This window comes from Coenobita brevimanus, chromosome 40, assembly GCF_032717465.1.
Source record: "Coenobita brevimanus isolate Jiangsu-jjx chromosome 40, ASM3271746v2, whole genome shotgun sequence".
NCBI classification, from domain to species: domain Eukaryota; kingdom Metazoa; phylum Arthropoda; class Malacostraca; order Decapoda; family Coenobitidae; genus Coenobita; species Coenobita brevimanus.
Genome location: NC_136993.1, coordinates 24,125,639 through 24,151,553, shown reverse-complemented (window position 1 = coordinate 24,151,553; position 25,915 = coordinate 24,125,639). Strand labels below are relative to the sequence as shown.

General features: G+C 42.1%; 1 protein-coding gene across 1 annotated transcript in view; it reads left to right on the top strand.

The window, feature by feature from the left end:
* The window catches only part of LOC145396992 (ionotropic receptor coreceptor Ir76b-like), a 155,373-nt gene that overhangs the window by 61,763 nt on the left and 67,695 nt on the right, over positions 1–25,915 (top strand). Inside the window, exon 6 of the mRNA XM_080270218.1 lies at positions 10,886–11,037. Coding sequence (XP_080126344.1) covers positions 10,886–11,037 — 152 coding nt within the window. The remainder of the gene's footprint in view (positions 1–10,885; positions 11,038–25,915) is intronic.

The window sequence follows — 25,915 nt, the reverse complement described above, 5'->3', positions numbered from 1 at the left end:
ATCATTTTGTGCCTGAAGAGGGTATTAGTTATCACCAACTCCCTCCCGGAACAGTCCACTAAAGCACTGCCATTCTCATCCATCTCTGCAGGCACACCCCACTCACCAACTACTCCATCCCCCTTCCCATTCCCTACTTTTCCATTCATATCTCCAATCAAACACACTCTTTCATTCCTTTCAAACTTTTGCATGCACACTTCCACATTTATCCAGAACTTTTCTCTCACTCTGCTTTAACGATCTTGCGTTGGCACATACAGGCACACAATCGCGCTCATTTGTAGTCCAGCTTTAAATTTTACCCACACAATCTTTTGGCCAACTGATCTCTCTTATATTCTCCTTCCATCTGTTATTCACAATAATACACACTACTTTTTTTGCCCTCTCATTCTCACCTACTTCTGCACATATATACCCCATCCATACTCCCATTCTCTCACACTCTCACCTTACCATTTAGTTTCAGTTAATCCACATATATCCACTTTTGCACTCTTAAGCACCTGGACAATCTCTCTGTCTTTCACCTCATCATTTGCACCCCTTACATTCCGTCATAATCCGTATCATGTTCTTTGTTCGGTCCTTAGTCATCACCTGTTGGTCAGTCCTGGTCTAAGGCTTGTTGTTCGTATTTTTAGTTAGTTGTGTTCCAGGGAGGGGCACTAACCCTCCACAAACCCACTTTTTTTCACATAGGGAACACGTGTTGATTGGTTATAAGGTTACCACCCAGCATTGTAAATGCCTTCCTGGTTTACAGGAAATCATTTGACTTGCCACGCATTGTAGAGCTACCCTAAAATCAGGGTATCACTACAGTTAGTGGGTGGATGATGGGCGCCCCCACCTATCATCAAAGTATGACAACATAAAGAAAATATGACAAAATTTGACAAAATAAAAAAAATATGACAAAATAAAACAAAACATGACAAAATATACAAGCCTTAGAATTTCGTCCATTATGTTTCAGAATCTCTTTGCGTTCGTCTATTGAAAAAAAATAAATAATAATAATAATAATAATATTCCTCTGGCAGTTGGAGGCATATTATCAAAGCTTCGCCAAACTCTGATATCCTGGGTAACTGCCCACATTGTTTTGATACATTTTTTTTTTTTACACAAGATGAACTGAGTACGGAAAACCAAATAAAAAAAATAAAATAAATCCATACACCAGATGAAAGGTGTCCTACACTCATAAAAAATTTGTGTACAGTTGGATTTAACTGCTTTAACCCCTTAACCGCGGGTGTCATTCCAGAATGACGGCGACAAAACTGGACCAAACCGCGGGTGGCATTCTGGAATGATCGTGAATATTTTGAACACCGCGCGTTTTCCCGGCGCGCAAATATTCTCACGCAAGAGTAGCTGTCGAGTTCTTTCACGCCAGCCATCCCACACCTCCCTCCTCCAACCCCGAGGGGACCCCCCCCACCCCTGCCCTGACCCGCGTCAGTCAGTATCTGTCCAGCTCTGTGCGTGATAATGGCGCTCCGTCCCGACTCATCGTCGCTCGCTTCCTCCTCTACAATGTTTAGTGCTAGTGTTCCCTCTACCTCTACACCGGTAAAGGAACTGCCGACGGTGAGGCAGAAGGGGTTGAGCACTCCTGAAATTAGAACTGAGCTGGACAAAACAGTAAGTACTACTCTTGATTGTGGCAGTGAAAGTGACACACTCACAGCAAGCAGTGATGATTTGGCAGTGATTGGTGGTGAACCATTTTCCATTGATAGTGAGAGTGATGAAAGTGATCGTGTTGATTCCCCCCCACCACCCCCAACTTACTCTAGGAAAGGAAAGGCTCCTATGGGCAAATCTGGTATTGCACGTGGGAAGGGAGTGAAGCGCAGGCTCACGTCTCCCACACCAGGCCCTAGTACGCATTTCCCATCAATTTCCCGTTCCCCTAGCCCAATTGCCCTCACATCATCATCATCATCATCTGTCGTGCCCTCTCCACAGTCTACATCATCTGAGGAGTACGAATTACCATAGCCTGCAAAGCGAGGAAAGGCAGGCCGTGCAGGCAGGCCTAGAACAAAGGGGATGCGTGGCAGTTGGAGGGCAAAGCTGGGCGATAAGCGAGGCGATAAGCAAGGTGATAAGCGGGGTAGAAAGGGTCAAGTTTCACCACGCACCAGGTCAGAAACCCCCCCGCCTGCCCCCCGCTCAGTTCCCTCACCCGCGCCACCCCCCCACTCACCGCCCCCGCACTCACCCCCCTCCCCGTTGCCTCCTGCCTCACCCACCTCCCGCTTGCCTCCTGCCTCACCTCCTGCCTCACCCATTGCCTCTACATCAGCTCCTTCTCACGGGGAAACGAGTGAAATGCAACCTGCCCCTGCCACTGAACCACGCACAGGGCAAGTTGATGCATTTGTTTGGACTGACGGTGGAGATTTCCAGCCACACAATCCACCGTTTGATATGACAAATGCTGGAATACAGCCTGCCTTCCCATGCAACGCAGGTGATGAGTTTGTTGATTACTTCCTGGCCTTCCTTGATGATGAAATTGTGCAGCATGTCAGCGATGAGACCAATAGGTATGCAACTCAGTGTGCAGCACAAGGGCTGGGACCTATTGGCTCGCCAAAGCAAGTGTCGTGGTTGCCTGTCGGGATCAGAGAGCTGTATGTTTTTTTTGCACTCATGTTTTTGATGCCCCATATAAAGAGACATGAGTTGGAGGAGTACTGGCTTGTGGATGACATAAACTACTATCCCCATATTCGGGAAGTATATGTCACGGGATCGGTTCCGACAGCTGCTTGGATACCTGCACTTCGCTGATAATGACAACCCGTCCCAAACTGACCCTTTGTGGAAAGTGAGGGATTTCCTCAACAAGATTAGGGATCGATTTATGCGATTTTTCAGGCCTATGCAGAAAGTCGTCATAGACGAGTCCCTGGTATTGTTCAGAGGACGTCTCAAATTCAGGCAGTACATCCCCAGCAATCGCCACCGCTTTGGGATAAAGTTCTTTGTGCTGTGTGACTGTGAGACGGGGTATATAATGGATTTTGTCATTTACTCGGCTAGCACAATGGATGTGAACAGGAAAGACCCCCTTGGCTTCTCTGGCTCCATTGTAAAAGTGCTGATGGAGAGGTATTTTGGTGGTAATCATGTGCTGTACACAGACAATCATTACACAGCACCGAAACTCTCCAAATACCTTGCTGAACACGGCATTGGCACTGTTGGCACTGTACGGAGCTATAGGAAAGAGTGGCCTAGTTTCCCCGAAGCATCATCATCATCCAGGGGAGATGTTCACCTGAAGAAGTCAGACAAGCTTCTTGCGATCAGGTGGCATGACAAGAAGGTTGTCAATATGATCAGCACCATCCACAAGGGGGAAATGAAGAGAACTGGGAAGGTCAGCTACAGGACGGGAGAGCCAATCATGAAGCCTGATGCCGTCATTGATTATAATGTAAATATGAGACTCGTTGATAAGTCTGATATGATGATTGGCGAAATAGACTGTCTCAGGAGAAACATCCGATGGTACAGGAAGGCTTGCCTGCACATGCTCGATATGTGCATGCTCAATGCCTTCATTCTTTACAAGACACAAGTCGGGGGCATAAGGCAACCATCACTGAGACAGTTTTCCAAGACTGTCGTGCAGCAGCTACTTGAACGATTTGGTCAGGTGACGGCATTGATCCCGAGGCGACACTCTGACACACAACCTGATCGTCTTGAGTGCCGCAATTACATGAGCCGGCACCAGCTTGTGAAATTGCCTCCTAAAGCAGGCGGCAGGTTGTCACAGGGCCGCTGCAGAGTATGTTCAACCACCACACGAAGGCCTACGACGAGAAAAATGAGCACACACCAGTGCCTTGAATGCCAAGTCGCTCTATGTGTAACTCCGTGCTTTGCCGAGTACCACTCTCTGAGTAAATACTGAAAGTGACAGTGATATATAGTGATGCGACAGTGACGTGCTTTGCCAATAATTGTATAATGGATAATGTAGTAATAAGGGATATTTTGCCTAGAAAATAAAGGAAATATTGGCCAGTATAATAAGTGATATTGTAATAAGAGAATCTGCGGCACTTGTGGAATTCTGCGGCACTTATGTAATTCTGTGATGCGCCAGTGACGCAATATAGTAATAAGTGCATTGTAAATATAATGTACATTGCCCATATTATATGTAAAATAATATTAGAAGTTAGAAAGAATGAAAAGATCGCAGGAAACGTCAGTGAGCGGGTGCCGCCGCAGTGAAGTGAGGCGCAGCCGCAGTGAAGAGCGGGCGCAGCCGCAGGGAAGTGCCTTTTACCTACCTCAGTGAACACAGAGTGGGTGTTTATCGTATGTACAGTGTTCATATATGTTTATATTACTATTATGAGAGAGTGGTTGGCATTTGGTACTGGTGTGTGGGGCGTAAAATAGTTATTTCACACCCCTCACTTCTAACGGCTCTCCCCGTCCTGTGAAAGTCAACGAAGTCATGAAACCTACATCAATGGAAAGCTGAAGGTTTGTACTTTCTAATGGTACCTTATTTTTTTCTCTAGCTTTATTCTGTGCAGAGTTATTAAGGTTTAAAGGTTTGTTTACATTTGGCTGAAACCCCCGCGGGAGAGGACAGTCAGACCAAAACAATACCCGCGGTTAAGGGGTTAAGCTGAATGAAGAAAGACTTTTCTGGGGAAGCTATTTTCATAGAGATGCAGTTCGGGGAATAAAAGAATTCTGATAGAAGTTCTACAATAAGGTAGTGCGACGGTCCAGTCATGAGCACTACCAGATGCCCGTGTAGCACGAGGGGAGGCATTGAGCGGGGGCACAATGGATGCAACTTTGTCTGCGCCTTTGCCACAAAAGAATCTGTAAAATAATGCAAGGGAGGCAACATTCCTTCTTACTTGTAGGAGAGGTGGTTCATTTATAACTGCAAGGCTATCAATAATTCTTACAACTATGTTCCGAATTTTGTCCCGTTGTTTTAGTTCAATCTCTCCACATCCACTACACAAGGGTGAGCAATATTCCACGTGAGAGCGAACATGACTCTTATAAGTAATAGCTAACTGCTCATCAGTGGAGGATTTGGGGATTCTCTAAAATAACCCAAGTCTCCTTGAACCGGTTTTAGCAAGTACTCTAACATGAGAGGTCCAACTGAGGGTATTGTTAAGTGAGACACCAAGAATTTCAGTACTTTTTGAGATAGGAATAATAGTAGTAGCATTGCAGGTAAAACAGGAATCAGGCAATATCTGTCTGTTAGATAATTTTATGTATTTCGTTTTCCTAGCATTAATTGAGACAATGTTATTTTGTCCCTATTCAGTGATCTTAGATAAGTCTTCATTTATGGAGACTCCTGTACTGAGTGGCGAGTTAGACATATAAAAACCTTGTGACTGAGTGTTTAAGTGTGACGAAACTGTGAAGTGTTGAGTCATCTGCATATGAGTGATTGGCATTACGGGTGACAGATGAGAGATCATTAAGATAAATTAGGAATAGGGTTGGAGCTACAGTAGGGCTTATCCTTGTGGCGTGCCGGCATTAATCGAGCGGAAATTAGAATATACATCATCTACTTTTACTCCTATCTTTCTGTTGGTGGGATATGAGGAAATTAGTAGAACAAAAGATGATAGGCCATAGCAAGGGAGTTTGGACAGCAGGTAACGATGCCACACTCCATCAAAAGCTTTAGAAATATCAATGGCTACTGCATGGGCTCCTCCATGCTGGACAGTTGACTGATGGATGGTATGAGTGTATCTACAGTGGATCTTTAACGGCGAAACCCCTACTATCTGGCACTAATCAAGTTGTTGGATTCAATTTGTTACATGATGTCCTTAGTAATTACAGTCTCAAATACTTTACCAGGAGATGTGATAGCTATTGGCCTGTACTCAGAAGGGCCAAAGGAACTTCCTTTCCGCGGAATTGGGTGGATATTGGCTTCTTTCCAAGAATTAGGGGATGGAAAAGTATGTATGCATTGTTTGAGTAAAGTTGCAGGACAGAATAGTGTTCTGGGGAACCTTTTTTTCAAAACGATTGGAGGAATTCCATCTGGACCTATAGCTTTGTAGGTTAGCGTACTGTCTCGGATAGATTTTGCGTATCTAGGATGGATTTTGCGTATGTTAAGTGGAGCAGTTTCGGGAGAGTCAAAATTTAAAGTAAGTACAGCTTCGTTCTGACTGACTTCCTCTAAGGTAGAATTTCTTTCAAACGTACTGCCACGGATGTTCGCTTTTCCACTCAGGTCATTTATAGTATTTCCATTTGAAGTTTTTAGTGGGGGAATGGATGATGACTTTTTATTATCAAAAGAACTGAGACTTGACCAGAAGATTCGAATGTCAATAGGACTGTTTAATAAAATGGATGCTTAGTTGTGAAAAAAGTTTGATTTGGGGAGATTTATTACTGTTTTGCATGGATTCTATAGTTTTTAAATCGACAGGGATTCAGATGCTTTTGATTCTAAGTAAAAGCTATACACTAAGGACTTTGGGGTCGCTTCTCTGTCAAACCATTTTGGGGAGTCTGATCTTTTAGTAAATTGTTGACTGAGTATGAACTGTTCCTTACCAGCTCGTATGGGACTGGGTGGAAATGATGTCAGTGGAGAAGAAAGACTGCCACTGAATATCAGCAAGATAATTTCTAAATCCATTCCATCCCAGTCTGTCCTATCAAAGTGTCATTTGGTCACCCTGTTTCAGAATGGGTAAGTTTGGGACAACTGACAATGAAGCTTTGATAAGACTGTGGTCGGAGGACCCAAGTAGTGACAGTACCTCATACCTGTGTATTCATATGGGTTATTTGTTAGGAACAGGTTCAAGATGTAGGTGTTATGGTTAGGATTATCAGGTATTCTGGTTGGTTGTTTTACCAACCGCGTCGATTAAACGATTCAGCAAACAGCTCACATTCTAGACCAGTATTGTAAGTCCTGGCAGACTGCAATAACCATTCTACACTATGGACGATTAAATCAACCTAAATGGTAACTTCAGTGGTAAGGATGAGATTATGGTTGGTCTACTGAGTGGATATGTTGTCATATACGCTGGGTTTTGAAGAAGCACTGGGGGACCGATAAAATTATACTCCTATATTTGGTAATATTTAGAGAATAATATGCCAACTTGATTTTGAGATATTTACAGATAGACACACACACAGACATAGACACAGAAGCAGGTGATTACTTTATCGCCTCTCTAGGTTGGCAGTAACAACACACAGGTCTTTGGCACTCCTAAACGACATTCATTTTATACATTTCAGAAAGACCTTCAACATCCCGTTCTCTTGCTAAAATCAGCAACTGGTTGGAATGTTGGAATCACTCCAGTGGCTCATCTATTTCCAGAAACACTACCATCCATTCCCTTCAGTCACCTGATACTTTTATTCTGACCTCTAACGTCCCTCCTTTCGTTTTAAAGAATATTATTTTCTACTACATCAGATAATGACATCCACACTTGGACAGCCTGAGCGCACGAGCGCTCAGAAAGTCAAACAATATATGCAAGAATTTTCTTTATTTCAAGGTTTGTCAAGGAAAAAAGAAAAAAAATCGTACAAACAGCTGTTCCGTACATCTGAAAGCGAAGTAGAATTAATGAAAATGAAAGGGAAAGGTAGAACTGGCATTCTATAGCCAACCCAGGAGGAAACCACTTGCATGAGAGTGCTTGAGCAACAAATAAAATACACTGTGACAAGCTTAGCTCTTCCACTTCCACACTCAGCGATCATTAGGGCCCTCTATGTCCCCCCGGTTGAAAGTTTGTTTTGCTCCCAATCACATTCGGAGCAAGGCAAGCTATCAGCCACTGCTGCTAAGTCAGTTCACTAGCAGTTTTTCATCAGACAACCTCTTTTTTTCACCGTATTTTTGTCTAGTTTTGAAAATTTTAGGATTGAAATTTGATGAGAGCCTTGTAAGGCGGTGGCTTAATTGGTAGAGAGGTGACCTGCAGTCCTAATGAACTCAGACTCGAATCCCAGGTGAGGCAGGGAACAGTTTAAGGATTTGAATTTCATTAAAGCAGACTTGACTGATCGACCAGAAGACCAGCGCCATGTCGTAGAAATATCCCCGCTAATACCAATGCGCCAGTCCTGTATGAAACAGCCCTAGCATGTATTCAACATGGACGGTGGGCTGTAGCTCCGAAGTGGTGACATGTGGAGGTGTATGGTACGTAGGTAGACAATTGGGCCTTGGGTGCAGGCCGTGAAGCCTATGCCCAGAGTCGGACACACACACACAATAAAAGTGTTTTCATAGTGAAAAATCACCAAGTTGTCATCTTTTTTTTTTTTTTTTTTTTTGCATCTTCTCACAGCAGTATATGTCAGACCATTTGCAAACTCTCTTTTAGGTAATATTGGAGTTGACCCCATGTTTGTTGAGAGTGTAGTGAATGCGTTGCCATGCCATCGGCACTGGACAGTACTGTTACTGAGGGAGGGGGAGTTGACAGGTCGTCCGGGAAAGACTGAAAAATGAGGGTGGAAGGACGGAGCCCAGTGGGACTCAGATTCTAGTTTTCTGGTGTTGGTAGAATATTTATCTGTCTGAGAGGAAGTTGGCCAGTCATTTCATATCGATGTCTCTTATGTTTGCAACTAAAAGTTTACTTCTTAAGATAGTATGATACCATACCAAATACTTTTCTCGTGTGTGCTGCAAATAGTTTGGGTAATAATGGAGGTTGCATTTGGCTGACACCATCTAGAACGAGTTGGATGAATTTGGAAAGGTGTCTGCTGGCTGAATGCATACATCAGATTCCATGTTAGGAAGATGATGGTGGGATGTGAAGGCAATGTTCTTTGTTGTCAGTTATTTCATGATTTTTGTACGGCATCAAAACACTATCCACTATAACCAGCCAATAACGTTGACTTAAGTTATCCCTTCCATGCATCAACAAAGACCTGGATCTTTTAGTACCGCTTTCTGTATTTCTGCTGATGAAAAACATTCCGAACATTCTCTTTACTTTTCCCAAAGTAATATGAGCATGAGAGTGTTCAAATAAGACTTTCTTTACCACTCTGTGCTTTCAGTCATTTTACATTCCCCTTTCCTTTCTGTCTGTCTGCCACTTTGTTACCTGCACTTCTTTAGCCATTCCTTCTAATTATTCCCTTTTCCTTACATCCACCCCTACTTTCATTTCTTCACTCCACTAAGGTGTCCCTTGCCATCGCACACACACACACACACACACACACACACACACACACACACACACACACACACACACACACACACACACACACACTACCTCCTTTAAAATTCTCCATATAGCTTCATTACACTAACTTACACTGTGTTTACTTAAATTCTCTGCCGTTATTTCATTGAGATCTACCTCCAGTTTCTACACTGGGTACTTCACCTTCTTCCTTATTATTAGTTTTTTTTTTAACGCAAGAAAGTAGGAACCAAAGCTCAGAAGCCCGCAATGTTGTTCCCTCCAAGAAAAAACAAAAACAAGATGGCAGAGATCCGTTTATTTCGTGATTTCTGGACACATTGCGTTTAAAATACTGGAGGCCATAGGCAGTAGGAAATGCAGACAGTGGAAGACAGTTCCAGAGCTGACTTATTGCATATGTAAAGGACTGGAAGTAACGGTTAACTCTTGCATTAAAGAATTGTGCGGAAAAGGTATGAGAGTTTGTTGCTAGACGGTTTCTACTGTTCGTGCCAGCTGTACTGGTGGAGGGATGCAAGCAGACGGTTCAAAGGAGCAGTGAAGAAAAGAGATAAAGATACAACAGTAAGGCGAAGAGATACAAGTTGAAAGGAGCCAGTAAGAGGTGGAGAGACGGTGAGACGAAAAGTTTTTGACCACACCTTGATGAGAAGAACTTGGAAGAGCTGTATGTGGAAAGCCCACTCACACATGAGAGCTGTACTCTAGACATGGGGGAATAAAACCCGTGTATAAAGTCAACAAGTGTGCATGTGCAAAGAAGGCACGGAGTCGGCTTAGCACACCTGATCTTTTGGAAGCAGATTTTACGAGAGGTAAAATGAACTTTCCAAAATAAATCCCAAGAGATGATGCAGGTTTAAGTTGGACATTGTTCAGAATTAGAGGATATTCCTGCTCCCTATCCACAATTCTGATAAAACTACATAGTGATCCGATAACCCATCTTCATATATGAAATTATCATAAAATCTAACACTTCTTTCATCAATCGCTTATCCACGTACAGTATATCAGTCATTCCTTTTTACTCAACACTACCTTCCATTCTTTTTTCCATCCTTAATTCATATTTGTGTATCCAATTGTGATTAGAGAGGTATTCGTGAAAGCCAGTCACCTATCAGCATGTATGTCCAGCAATGTATGTTCTCATTCTAATTCACCCGTGATGCTTGATGTCACTAAGTAACCCTTCCTGTCTTATATAATCTACCGTACTTCTGCAATCAAATCGCCATTTAGAATCGTCCTCTCACTCACACTAAACTCTCCAGACACACTTCGATATCCATCCAAACCTGTTCCTTTCACTCATGCTTCCCTGTCATCTGTTGCAGGATTCGTTGAGACAAACACACCCATTTGTACTTCCACTGCGGTCTTAACACAGGTAACACTCAGTTCCATCGCCCAAATACTTAACATTTTTTTCCAACTTATTAATAACTTCACACACACACACACACACACACACACAATATATATATATATATATATATATATATATATATATATATATATATATATATATATATATATATATATATATATATATATATATATATATATATATATATATATATATATATATATATTGTTGATGCTTATAGGTGAACTGCATCATGCTGAGGGTACCCCCACCAGAGCCACGCTGGCAGGCTCTCCTGTGGCCCTTCACACAGTACACATGGTTCGCCTTGGCAGTGGGACTTCTGCTCAGCGGGCCACTTCTCTATTGCATGGGTAGATGCTCTGCCCAGAGGTACACATGTTTCATGTAATTTGTTTGAGACAATTGGAGTCATTACGAGTTCTAGTTCATGGTCTAGTTCGCCAGTTGTCCATAATGTCGTTCTCAGAAAATGGGGACAAGGGGCGGTAGAGAGTAATCAGTTACGGATTAAATTTTTCTTGTTCCTTTGCTTAAACTATACTTGAAAGTAATTTTCATTATTCAAAGTATATCTAAAGATATAGTATCTTAATATTAATAAAAGCATGTCATTCTTGTGTGAATACTGCATAATTTGTAAGGAAATTTAACAAATACCAATATAGGGCCCTTTCACACATTCTAGAACAGCCAGTGGTTACTGAAGTGGCTTATTATGTACCAGAAACTATGGTATGATTGTTAAAGGTAGTATAAACGCATGTCACTCTCTGTGAATATTGGTATATATTGGCTAAGATATGAAATGAGGAATCTCTGGCATCTTTATGCAGATGACCGCCACGTTGCCAGGCGCACGATTAGCATTCAAGGGATAAGTCTCAGACCGTCAACATAAACACAGCGATTCTCAGGCATTTAGAGTGACGATGCCTGTGTTTGTTTGTGCAGTGGTAGACTGCTCATCGGATTCAAGAAAAATGCTAGTCAGTATCCTTCTGTGGCTGAAGTTAGAGACTGGGTGAAGTTTCCCTCAGCTAAGAAGAAACCAAAACGACGAGAGTTCTGAGAAAATAGATAGAAGGTTACGAGATTCAATGCAATATGTTGAAGATATTTTACTGGCTGGATAGGAAATGTGTTATCATCGTAATTTGTTAATAAATGGGGATCTGGGAATACCAATAATTTCCCATTAACACAAACAGTCCATCTCGATTTCCATACACTCTTGCCCACAGTCTAAGTAATATACAGTCGTCTCACGCGCAGGAGGATGACGTCATGAGGATGACGTCAGATGGCCTTCCATAGAAAACGAAAAGTAAATGGATGACTCAAGTGTGACAAGTATACCCTGTTCACTCAGTTCCACTGGCTAGAGCCAAGAAACGTTTGAATTAAGGCTGCTCATTGGTTTGTGCAACACTGAGGAGCATGGTAAATCTACAGCTCTTCTTATTTTAACGCATATATTTGTAATCTGCTTCCAATATAAGCAGCCAGCTTAAATATGGAATAAATTCCAAAGCTAAAGAGGTCAAAATTAGCTTTAAAAGTTTACCATTATTAAAGAAAAATAAAGTTGATTATAAAGTTTAATAAAACGATGAGTGACATTTGAAGTAAATGCAGACATGTATTATGTCACAAAATGCGGATGTACGTGTACACAGTGGTTGGACAATATTCTTCAAACGTCACTCATCGTCTTATAAAACTTTATCTTTAATTTTCTTTGATAAAGGTAAACTTTTGAATCTAATTTTGACCTCTTTAGCTTCGGAAATTATTCCACATTTAAACTGGCATGTTATCAGATGCCGCACATCTGAAATTCCCGCATGAGTGAGCAGAAACTGAGGGAAGAAACAGCTTATCCCCACCGCTGCCCCGAGCCAACTGACGGCTGCGGAACACCTGGCGTGACGTCATGCGCAGACTGCTCCAAAATTTGAACCATGTGTGAGACGACTGTATATTACTTAGAATGTGCTATTGCCATCAGTTATCTCAACTTGATCCAGTGAATCGGGATGTTCAAGAGATTCTCACTAACTGTATTAGTTTTCCTTTTCTATATCCGAATGAGGCACTGATCTTTGTCTTTTTTTGTATTGCTTAAGCTGTGCAACTGTCCATTTTTCAAACGAATATCGCTCCATACTGCACAGGGTGAATCACGCTGCCGGTGTCATTATGAGTGGAGTGCCTTATGCTGGAAGTTACCGTTCCCATGTCTTTAGCCTAAATTAACCTAACCTTACCAAACTTAAGCTAACCTAATTAACGTATCCTAACCAAATCTAAGCTAACATTACCTAACCTAACCTTATCTTAGATTCACCTAACCTAAATAAACCTAAACTAAACTAACCTTAATTACGAAATGACTGATCTCACAATCAGCCTGTATCATACTGTACATATATTTATCTTCTTTCTTCGGCTCTCCCCATAGGGGTCGCCACAGCGCATCACCCGTCTCCATCTTACTCTGTCTTCTGCATCTTCTTCTCTTACACCTACCACCCGCATGTCCTCCTTCACTACATCCATTAACCTTCTCATTGGCCTTCCTCTCTTTCTCCTGCCTGGTAACTCCATTTCCAGCATCCTCCTCCCGACATACTCCTCATCCCTCCTCCGCACATGTCCAAACCATCTCAGTCTTGCCTCTCTAGCTTTGTCACCAAACTGACTTACATGCGCTGTCCCTCTAATATGTTCCTTTCTAATTTTGTCGAACCTTGTCACTCCTAGTGAAAAACGCAACATCTTCAATTCTGCTACCTCCAACTGTGCCTCCTGTCTTTTTGTCAGTGGTACCGTCTCCATTCCGTACAATATGGCTGGCCTCACGACAGTCTTATAAACTTCCCCTTTCATTTCTGCAGAGACTCTTCTGTCACAGATCACTCCTGTCACCTATCTCCACTCACTCCATTCCGCCTGCACTCTTTTTTACCTCTCTTCCACACTCTCCGTTACTTTGTACAGTTGACCCCAAGTATTTGAATTCATCTACCTTTGCCACCTTTACACCTTGCAGCCTCACGGTTCCCCTGTCATCTCTCTCATTTACACACATGTACTGAGTCTTGCTTCTGCTTACTTTCATTCCCCTTCTCTCCAGTGCATATCTCCATCTCTCAAGTTCTGCCTCAGCTTCCTCCCGTCTCTCACTACATATCACAACGTCGTCAGCAAACATCATTGTCCACGGAGGCTCCTGACTAATCTCATCTGTCAATCTGTGCATCAAAATTGCAAACAAGAAGGGGCTCAAAGTCGATCCTTGATGCAATCCCACCTCCACCTTGAAACCCTCAGTCATTCTGCACATCTCACTGCTGTTACACTATCGTCGTACATGTCCTTCACCACCCTCACGTACTTCTCTGCCACTCCTGGCTTTCTCATACAGTACCACAGCTCCTCTCTCGGTACCCTATCATAAGCCTTCTCCGAGTCTATAAACACACAATGCAACTCCTTCTGGCCTTCTCTGTGCTTCTCCAACACCATTCTCAAAACAAATATGGCGTCTATAGTACTTCTCCCTGGCATGAAACCAAATTGCTCCTTGCAGATCCTCACTTCTCTTCTCAGCCTAGCTTCCACCAATTTTTCCCATATCTTCACTGCATGGCTAATCAGCTTTATACCTCTGTAGTTGCTGCAGCACTGCACATCACCCTTGTTCTTGAAAATCGGAACTAGAATACTTTTTCTCCACTCCTCCGGCATCTTCTCACCCTCCAGGATTTTTTTAAACAGTCTGGTAAACCACGTCACAGCCATCTCTCCTAAGCTCCTCCATGCTTCCACTGGTATACCATCTGAGCCCACTGCCTTGCCATCCCTCATCTTCTTCATGGCATTCCTACCTTCCTATCTGCTGATCTCTTACACTTCCCAACTCACTACCTCCAACTCTTCCAACCTTTCCTCTCTCATATTTTCTATATTCATCAACTTTTCGAAATACTCCTTCCACCTTCTTAGTACAGTCTCCTCACTTGTCAGTACATTGCCATCTGCATCCTTTATCATTCTAACATGCTGCACATCCCGCCCAGCTCTGTCTCTCTGCCTGGTTAATCGGTACAGGTCTTTTTCCCCCATCTTTAATATTCAACTTTTCGTACAGCTTCTGGTATGCCTTTTCTTTTGCCTTAGCAACCTCTTTCTTGGCTATGTTCCTCGTCTCTTTATACTCCTGAATGCTTTCTTCGTCCATGTGGCTATCCATAATCTTCTTTGCCTGCTTCTTCCAATTTATGCTATCCTGTACTTCCTCATTCCACCACCAAGTCTCCTTGTCTTCCCTCCTCTATCCCGATGTCACCCCAAGTACCTTCTTGGCTTTCTCCCTCACCACTTCTGAGATAACTGCCCATCCGTCCTCGTCTTCCCTGCCTCCGAAAACCTGGCACACCTCATCCCTAAATTTACTACTGAAGTCTTGCTCCTTCAGCTTCCACCACCTAATCCTTGGTTCAGCTCTCACTTTCCTCCTTGTCTTTACTTTCAAACTCATCTTTCCAACCAACACCCTATGTTGTCGTACTACACTCTCCCCTGGCACTACCTTAATATCACTGAATTCTTTCAAATTGCATCTCCTACATAGGATATAATCTATCTGGGTCCTCCTTCCCCCACTCCTATACGTAATCCTGTGCTCCTCTTTCTTCTTGAAATAAGTGTTTACTACAGCCATCTCCATCCGTTTTGAAAAATCAACAACCATCCGACCCTCAGTGTTCCTCTCCCCAACACCGTACCTGCCTATCACCTCCTCGTCACCACTTTTTCCTTCTCCAACATGCCCATTCAAATCCGCTCCCATAACCACTCTTTCCTCCCTGGGTATACTCTGAATCACTTCCTCTACTTCACTTCAAAACTCTTCCTTTTCCTCCAAGTCACACCCCACTTGCGGGGCGTATGCACTGATAATACTAATCAGGACCCCCTCAGTTTCCATCCTCAAACTCATTACTTTATCCGACACTCTCTTCACCTCCAATACACAATCTATATACTTTTCCTTCACTACGACCCCTACACCATTTCTCCTCCCATCCAAGCCATGGTAAAACAACTTGAACCCTCCTCCAATCATCCTCGCTTTACTCCTCTGCCATTTTGTTTCCTGCACACACAGTATATCCAACTTTCTCTCTCCATCATATCGGCCAGCTCTCTCCCTATACCCGTCATCGTGCCCACATTCAAAGATCCCACTCTCATCTCCACTCTTCTACTCTCCCTTCTCTCCTGCTTCCGCTGGAACTGTCTTCCTCCTCTTCTCCTCCTCTCCTTCCTTTGTTCAATAGTCGCATACTTTCCACCGGTCCCCTGTTGGACAACAGCACCAGTGGCGGTCGTTGATGACCCGGGACACGACCGATCCGGTATGAAGTTTCATTTGTGCTCCGCATATTGAGTTGGCTAGGGTTTTTACGCCGGATGCCCATCCATGACGCAATCCTCCCCATGTATCCGGGCCTGGGGCCGGCACTGAGTTGCACTGGCTTGTGTCCCCAGTGGCTGGGGGCACAAGCCAGTGCAATTCAGTGCCGACCTATAGTTATACCTATAGGTCTGTACGACATCGAACCATCTTCCTTACATGTATTTCGTAAAATGTTGTTGATAAATGGCACAGTAATTGGGATAACATGCATATACTTTCAGAACAGCAGCTAGAAGGGCAGTCAGTGCATGCGCACTGAGCAGAATGGTAACTTCCAGCATGTCACTCCATGGAGACGACATCCGGGGTCGGTCAGCTGGACTGGCTTTGTTATTGTTCAAGCCGGGAAAACATATTTCGGTATAAGTGCGAGACACTACATACGGTTTTCCTAAGAATAGATGACTGCCATGTAATGGAACGTACTGCAACCAAATACTTGGAGGAATTCACTGAATGCTGCTGCTGGATTTAAAGAAAAATGAGTGAAGTATGTGCCAATTATATACCAAGTTGAATGCACTCAGCAACGAACACAAGGACAAAGAAGCACTTGCGGTTATCGTACAATACTACATATACATTACATGTTATACAGAAAATACATGAGAATAATATGTTCATTAAAAATATATAGAAATATATACATATATATGGATATTTCGAGCTGTCCACAGTTTCAGCTTCCTGTCCAGAAGCTACTCTGTGGACACCTGGCGGGCTAGACCATGAACTAGAATTCGTGATGACTCCAATTGCACAGTTATCACACATTTCCTGACATTGTCAAGAACTTAAAGAAGCCATAAACCGTTGCTGAAAATCTAAAGACTGATTTAAGACAGACTACACATTACCTGATTTAAGACATAGCACACATTACCTGAAAGAGAGCATGTTCAACAAAATTATGTGAGAAATGGTGGTAGGAAGATGCCTCTCCTACTTACCACTGATTTGATCCCTGAACATCAAGAGATTCCTCTTTGGCATGTATAATCGCCTCGCATGAACCAGAGTACAACAAGTAGGCAGCCCTTCAAGGATTAATGGTAAAACAGAAGTTTCTTAATTACACAACTCACACTCAGCCACTTAATCTTCTTGGATTTCAAATTCACTGGTATTATAATTGTACAAAAATATATTTATAATGAAACACGTCCTGACAGTCATACGAATTAATAAATTTCATCCGATATAATCGAGTCCTGAAGTGATATTGAGATCAACCCTCCTTTGTGTGCGCTTTCCATTCTGCCCTCCCTCATCAGGGTGTTGCAACCATAACCATGTCTAACATGCTCTTGCAGAACTCATCACCACTCATCAGACTTTTCTCTCAGTTCGTCGTCCCGTTCGTTCGATCAATTGTTCTCCATAGGCCACAAACATGGACAGATTATTATGTAGATACGTAGTAAGGGAGGGACGCAGACAGAGATGTTTATTGTTACCGTTAAGTAGGCAGGCAGCTAAGTTTCTTTTTTTTTTTTTTTTTTTTGTGCGAGGAAGAAGGAACCAAAGGCCGCGAGCCCGCTATTACTCAGTTCTTCCCAGGGCTTCACTGTTTGATTGATTAATTGCATAGTTTCAGACTTAGGTGATGTCAACTTAATATTTATGCTCATGTTTAAATCCACCTCAGGTAGAGGTTGGAAGTACTTGTGTGTGTGATTAAGGATGGCATAGTGATTGTATCTAAGGTGGACAAAGATGGTGTAAGTACACAACGATAGTCAGGTGCTATGTATAATCCTGATGCTGAATTATGAGATGGTGATGTATCTTGACAAAATACGAAAAATGATGTGTTATGAGTGAAGCAGTAAAACTGTGAATGCTCGATGCATTGATGATGGGTGAGTTTATCTGGAGCAAATGTGAAGTTGTAGTGCTGACAAATGTCATGATTTCTTATGATAGCCATTTCACAAGTGACTGTTCCAGTTGGCTGAAACGTGAAAATGTATGCAGGACAATGTGAACAGTACCGGTATGTAAGGATGTACGACACTTTCGTTCAGTTGTTGATTCACTAGTGAAAGTGACAGTGTCCTGTCTCTTGGAGACCATGAGACCATGATGAGTTCAGTGTCGGTGTTGATGTTGATGATAACCAAGTTGTCATTATTCTTAAAAGGAAAAGGGTGTATTTGATAGACTGTGAACAGATTATCTGTTATTAATGGTAAGTGAACTATTACTGATGTTAGTGTTAGAGTCGCTTCTGAGTATGGATAGTATAGCATGAGATTTCTGTCCCGGAACAAAGGTTTCAAACCATGTTTATGTATGCCTTCACTGATTATTTGACGTAGATCGTGAACTGGAAGTAAGTTAATGATGATCTTGCCATTACCAGCATTTACAGTACTTTTCATCAAAGCCTGATAACAAGGTCTAGTGCTGTGTAATTAGAGTATTATTATGTCAATATGTTCCATGACTTCTAAGAAATGTTGAAAAAGTGTCTTGTTTCCTTTTATTGCATTTGTTTTGTCCACACTTTGGTGAGTTATCCTTTCTGCCTTTCTGAGATTTTTCACAATCGTCATCATTCCTGTGTTTTAACTGGAAAGTAGCTTCTGTTGATATGTTAACACCTGAGCTATCTTATTTGTTGTTTATTTCTTGAAGATCTTCTTCCGTAGCCAGTCCAAAAATATTCCCTAGAATTGCAACACCCAGGTCGAACAAACCGCGCCTCTCACGTGTATGTGTGATTTTGCTCATGTCCCTAAGTGCCTCCGTTCCATGAGATGGGATATCTTGGATCAAGATGAGTATGGTACTTTTTGCTTGTTCTAATTTCCATTTTGCTAACTTCATGAATTCAGTCACTTCCTTTGTGTTATGAGCTTCTGAAACAGAACTTTTTATAGCTTCCAGTGTCCTCAATGGCTTGTCAATGTTCTCCAACAATACCGGTTATTCATATAGGATGTCCAAACTAATTTCAGTACCCATGATATCTTTCACGATTGCTGTCGAGGCCGCTGGGGCTATGAGGCATCCATGACTTATTATACGAGTATGTTGAGGATCTAAGTGAGCTGATCCTCTTGCTATATAGATGAGAATCCATGGCATAAGTCCCCTCATTGTTACCTATCGGAAAAAAAAAAATCTATTAGCTAATTCAGTCATGCTGAGGTCAATGATAGTGATGATGCACATTACAACTGGCTCTTGGAGAACAATAGCTTTGCTCGTTGTTTCACTTATAGAAGTTTAAACCGATACCTAAATCATGTAAATGCTGTATTGTGGCATTTGTAGCAATAGTTGCGCCTATTTTTGTTTGTTATGCGATCTTAATTTATTTTTGTGTGTATTGATTTCCTCTAGTTTGTTTTCATCGTTTGTGTTCTGTTTTTCGGTGGTGTCTGAGGCTGCATAATTGCTGGCTAAATTCCTTGGGACCCTTTTTAAATGATCAACATCAATTTGTTTTTCTTCGCCACTCGACAATGACCTAATTACCACCTTCTTGGCTGTCTTCTTAATTACTCTGTATGGGCCTTCAAATTTCGGTGATAGTTTATCGTCTCTAGTGTGAATGATACCACAGACAATGTCTCCTAAGCTGATGGTTAATTGTTTTGCCTTTTTATTGAATGACTCCGTCATTTCTTCCTTGGACATCGATAATTGTTTTTTCACCCTTTTGTGTATATCCTGGAATTCACGCAAATGGAGTTTAGGATAATCGTCATAATTGTATATAGGCAAAGTTTCACCTTTTAAAATTTCATACGGTAATTTTTTGTCTGTCACGTAGATAATGAAATGTGGCGTGTCTCCTATAGACTTGTTTATTGCAACATTAATTGGTGCTTCCACTCTGGGAATCCAATTATCCCAACTTGCATAATTTTCATTGAGAATGTGTCGTAGCACATCCAACACTTTTTTGTTTTGTCTCTCTACCAACCCATTGGATGCTGGGTGATAGGCTAAGACATTTATCTTTTTTATAATGTATTGTTTACACATTTCTTGTAAAACTTCCGAATTAAATTCACCTCCATTATCATTATTAATACGGTGAACCTACGTATCATGTTGTCTATGATTGCCCTTGCCGCTGCTTCTGCTGTCTTATTCTTAATTGGGACTAAAATCACCTATCTTGAGAAATGATCTGTAGCAACGAAGATATATTTATTATTGTAGGATAACAGTAAGTCAACGTGACAACGTCCCACGGTTGGTTAGGTACAGGATATTTCCCTACAGGTGCAGGTGTTAACGTGTAGCCGTTGAGTCTCGCACATGACTCACATCTGTCTATATGATTGTTATCTTTTCGTAATGATGGCCAGTAGTATAACATCCGGGCTTGTCTGACCGTCCTATCCTTGCCAGGATGTCCTGCATGTGGACTATCGTTTATCATCCTTAATAAGTGAGGTATCATTTCATTAGGTACCACTAATTGTTTATTATTTCTTCTATGGTTTGGTTGTCCTGGGTTGATCCTATATAAGGCATTGTCGACTACTGTGAACTGTTCAAGTGGTATATGTAGCTTTGGTAATATTATGTCCTTGCCACTTTCCAGCTTGTATATAACTTTAGACCATGTTGGAACAAGTCTCTGTGCTTCCGAGATTTCATCATGGTTGGGGATGTTTTCCTTGAGACCTAATGTCGCGACATGAAGTGTCGTCGGGTTCCTAGATAGTGCATCAGTGACTAAATTTTTTTGCCTTGGATGTAGTGAATATGTATATTATAGTTTTCAACCATACATTTCTATCTTGCTCTCCTCCCAGAGAGGAGTTTTTCACTGAACATGCCCACTAGCGGTTTATGGCAGGTGAATAGGTGAATTTAGTAACCATATACCAAATCTCGAAACTTTTGTAATGCAAAGACCACTACAAGTGCCTCTAGGTCTGCAATGCATTTTTTTTTCTCTGCACCTTTTATTTGTCTGCTAGCGAGTGCGATTGTTTGATTTTTTCCACGTTTATCTTTTTGCATCAATATGGCCCCAAATCCTTTAAGAGATGCATCTGTGCAAATTATAAATGGTTATGTGAATTTAGGATAGGCCAAGCAAGGTACACGTGTAAGTTTATCTTTTATTTCATTAAATGCTGATTTTTGTTCCTCTCCCCACTGGAATACAGCAGGTAAGTCTAAATCAGATTCCTCTGCTATGGTTACTTTCTTTTTTCTAAAAATCCTCTCTAATTCCTATTGTTATTTAATTCACTGGAGACCCTGAATCCAAGAATAATGAAATGCTTTGATCTTCACAGGAAGCGAGCGCAAAGATACACTCATTTCCGAGTATGCTTCCTATGTGCACTTTAGACTTGGTTTTCTTTATGTATTGTATGGTCGTGTTTTTTTTTTTTTTTTTTTTTTTTTGTCGTGGCATACCCTTCTCCCGACTTAAAAACATACTATCCTTTCAACTGTTTTACAGTGTGACATCCAGTGTCCTGTGTTTTTATGTTTTCTGCAATATGGTTGCATCCTTTTTTCTTTGTCTCAGTCCTCCCTAAGCTTAATGTAACATTCAGAGTTCGTGTGACCAGGATTTTGCACAGTAATAACATAGGGTGGACCTATCTCCCGAATGTGACTCTCGAGATGACTTTCCATATTTTGTTTTTTCTGTGGCACGGTTTCTGTCTGGACTACGTGCAAACTTTTGAGGCTGCCTGTAGCCTGGTGTTTGAGATCGCTGCCTCATGTCAGCTGTTGTTTGGTTTGTCTGTTTTCGGGTCGCGATCATTTTTGTTCAGTGTTTGGGCTAGATGTTTTCATGGCTGCCGTTGTGTCTGTACTCCTCATTCTGCTTATATCGGGTTGTGATATTTCTCTCACCCCTGCTTTACTACAGTTCATCTCTACCTCATTGATAAAATCTAACAAACACATTCCTGGGGTATATGCTTCAGTTTTAGCAATTTTTAATACCCTATCAGGTAATTTACACAGTAGCTACATAACCAAGGATGTCTACGACATGCATTGGTGACATCTTCCCATCAGCTGTTACCCAATTTGAGTTCTTTATAGTGGCTAACAGTGTTCTCTGAACTGTGGCCCCATCTGCTGGATTTAAACTAAGACAGGGTTTGTGTACCCATTTGTGAAGTTATAAAAAAAAAAAAAAAAAAAAAAGGGATTGTATTTTTAAGCTGGGAGAAGGAGGGAGGTGAGAAGACAGGAAGAAATCAGTAGGATAGAAGTTGTGGAAGCAATGAAGAAAGTTAACTTGGGGAAAGCCCCAGGAATTGATGGAGTGTGTGGTGAAATGCTGAAGCATGGGGGAGAGATAGTAGTAGAATGGATGTGGAAGATGTGGAGATTGGCCTGGGAGGAAGGTAGAGTCCCAGAGGATTGGAAGTCAGATATAATTATTCCCTTGTACAAAGGAAAAGGGGAAAAAGAAGTGTGTGGTAATCATAGGATCATAGGGGCATTTGTCTTCTTAGTATAATAGGAAAAGTGCATGGTAGGATACTTATTGACAGAGTTAGAGAAAGAACAGAGGAATTAGTTGGAGAAGAACAGGGAGGCTTTAGGAAGGGAAGAGGTTGTCTAGATCAGATATTCATTCTTAGATCTTTAGTGGAAAAGTTTCTAGAGAAGGGAAAGAAGTTGTATGCGGCTTTCATGGATTTGGAGAAACCATATGACAGGGTGGATAGACAAGGATTGTGGAAAGTGTTAAGAATATATGGAGTAGATGGGAAGTTGTTGAATGCTGTGAAGAGTATGTACGATGGTGCGAAGGCTGCAGTGCGTGTGGATGGTGAACTAAGTGAATTTTTCTCTTTGAAAGTTGGGTTGAAACAGGGATGTGTCATGTCTCCATGGTTGTTCAATCTGTACATGGATGGGGTAATAAAAGAGGTACAAGGTAGGGTAGTGGATGTTGGAGTGGCCCTGGTGAGAGAGGATAGTGTTTGGAAACTCCCTGTACTGTTGTTTGCAGATGATACTGTGTTGTTGAGTGAAGACGAAGGGGAGCTGCAAGGCTTGGTGGATGAGTTTGGGAGAGTGTGTAAGAAACGGAATCTAAAGGTGAATGTAGGGAAGAGTAAAGTGATGGTCTTTGAGAGAGGTGAAGTCAGTGAATGTACAGCGAGGTTGGATGGTGAGGAATTGGGAAAATGTGAGTACGTTTAAGTACTCGGGTAGTGTGATGAGTAAGGGTGGAGGTTTGGAGGGTGAAGTGCTTGAAAGGGTACAGCAGGGAAGAAAGGTTGCTGGTTCTTTGAAAGCAGTGATAAGAAACAGGGAAGTGAGCATGGAAGTGAAAAACTTACTACATGACAGTATTGTGATACCAACTCTAACATATGGAAGTGAAGCTTGGACGTTGTTGGAAGGACACAAGAGTGAGAGCATTGGAAATGAGTTATTTAAGAGGAGCCTGTGGAGTCACATGGAGAGACAGGCTGACGAATGAGGATATAAAGGAGTGTTGTGGTGTGGATGTGGATGTGATAGGAAGCGTTATGAGGAACACACTGAGGTGGTTTGGCCGTGTGGAGAGGATGGAGGGTGAAAGACTGACGAAGAGAGTGTATGTGAGTGAGGTGGAGGGGGGAAGAGGGAGGGGGAAGCCGAGGATGAGATGGAGGGATGGGGTGGAGAGGTATATGAGAGAGGGGGGTGTGAGTTGGGAGCAGGGCAGTGAAATAGCGGGGGACAGGGCGACTTGGAGCCGATTTGTTTGTGGCCACCCCAAATGAGATTGAGGCATCTGGCAATACATAGATAGACAGATGTTTAAGCTCTCTTCCTCCTGCTTCCCAGACTTCAATTTCTTGCTTCTTACTTTTTGTCATTTACATGTAGGCATGTAGAGTTGTCCTGTGGTTTCTTTTACAGCATTTAATTGTAGTTTCTTGCTGTATGGTGTGAACTTGTAGCTGATCTTTGGTACCATCTCACCTGCCTGTAGTTAACTTGCAGAATCGCAGTATCTCGTTTTGATTGTAGAGTTGAATCTTAAATTGTTTGTTGATTGTTGAATGACGCAGAAATTGGAAGGTTGATTGTATCTGTAGATCATGCCAGTATAAAGTTGTAAGGCATTGTGTGACTTGAACTTGTAATAGTTTTTGTTTTCTGTCTTGATAATGTAGACTTAACTGTAGACTTGTACACATGGTTCGTTCACTTGCTGCCACCAAAATATATCATAGTTGTAAATATATCTTAGTCGTCGCCGAGCTAATGTAATGGTGTGTTGATTTGTAGGGATTTTACGAAGGAGAGAATGTTCGTTGTACTTATCGCAGATGGCAGAAGAAAGATAAATATGAGTCTGGGGTTTGACTGCAGTTTATTTTTTTCAAAGGGAATATCTCAAGAGTAGTAATGAGGTGAGTTTTCTAGGTAATATCTCACAAGAACAGTACTGAGATAAGATCAGTTTTATACTGGCTAACCCTTCGCTCTTCTCCCTCCACTTCTCGCCGTGCCGCTATTCTCCCCCAATCCCTTCTGCCCTGTCTCTCCCATTTCTCCTGTACATGACTGGTTGCATCCTTTGTAAAGGCATGGGTGCGTGGAACCTTCCCGAGCCTGGGGAGTTTCCATCCGATGTCACACTTTGCTGTGTTTGAAATTCCTGGGAATGTGCAAACGTTATTTCCTCTAGTGCTCTCACTTAAGTGTGACTTTCATCTAACCTCTAGAGTATATATATATATGTTACTGGCTATTATGTAGTGTATTATGATATTTAAGAGTCCTGACAGAAGTAGGGTTACCTCCAATACTTCCACATATCTCATGCCAGTGAATTGACTCTCACCCACATCAATAAGTTCTCCAACACCACCCGCATGCATCTACCCAAACACCCCCACGGTGATCTGTCTGCTCCTCCCGTCGCCCATAATGTGCTCCACATTTTATCTAAAAGCAATATAGGACGAATGCCAACTGTGACTGAAATATTACTTCTCCCCACAAGCGAAGTGGGCATTGACCTGAAAACAAATCTTGAGACATATATACCCTCACACTGGAAGAGACATATTGGTCAATAGTACCTTGTATTCCTGGGTCTCCACACAAAATGAGGTTGGAGAGTTTCAGATTAAAACATTTTTTCATCACAGAACATGACCTGGTTCCAGAAGGCAGATGACATGTCGCCATAATTTAATGCAAACTCCATTCCCTGTTCCTTGTGCAAATCTGTCAATAGGGGTTTGATTGCTGGTTTACGGCCGTGTAAGCCAGCACTGTGGTGTCGGCTGTGAATTGTTTCATCACTGCAATGTAGACTAAGCTCATTCCGAATACTGGGATCTGTGCAAAATGGATCTGCATGTATGGCAGCAAGTATGGCCTAGCATGGATGGAGAAGACACGTTAATTGTAATCATTATGCATTGCATTATAATAATATTTCTTCATGCCCACGTTCTATCATACGTAAAATACGCCATTGTCTCGTATATGTAGTATATAAATCATGTGGAATAGAATTTAGCGTCAAGTGGGGTTGGTGGAGGATTAGTGCCCCTCCCTGTAAAACAATTAACTCTAAGCCCTTGACCACCCCATTTGGGATACATGGCGTCTGGCAATGGATGGATGGATGTCTTGTATAAAAGAGGTTCAAGGTAGGGTAGTGGATGTTGGAGTGGCCCTGGTGAGAGAGGATAGTGTTTGGAAACTCCCTGTACTGTTGTTTGCAGATGATACTGTGTTGTTGAGTGAAGACGAAGGGGAGCTGCAAGGCTTGGTGGATGAGTTTGGGAGAGTGTG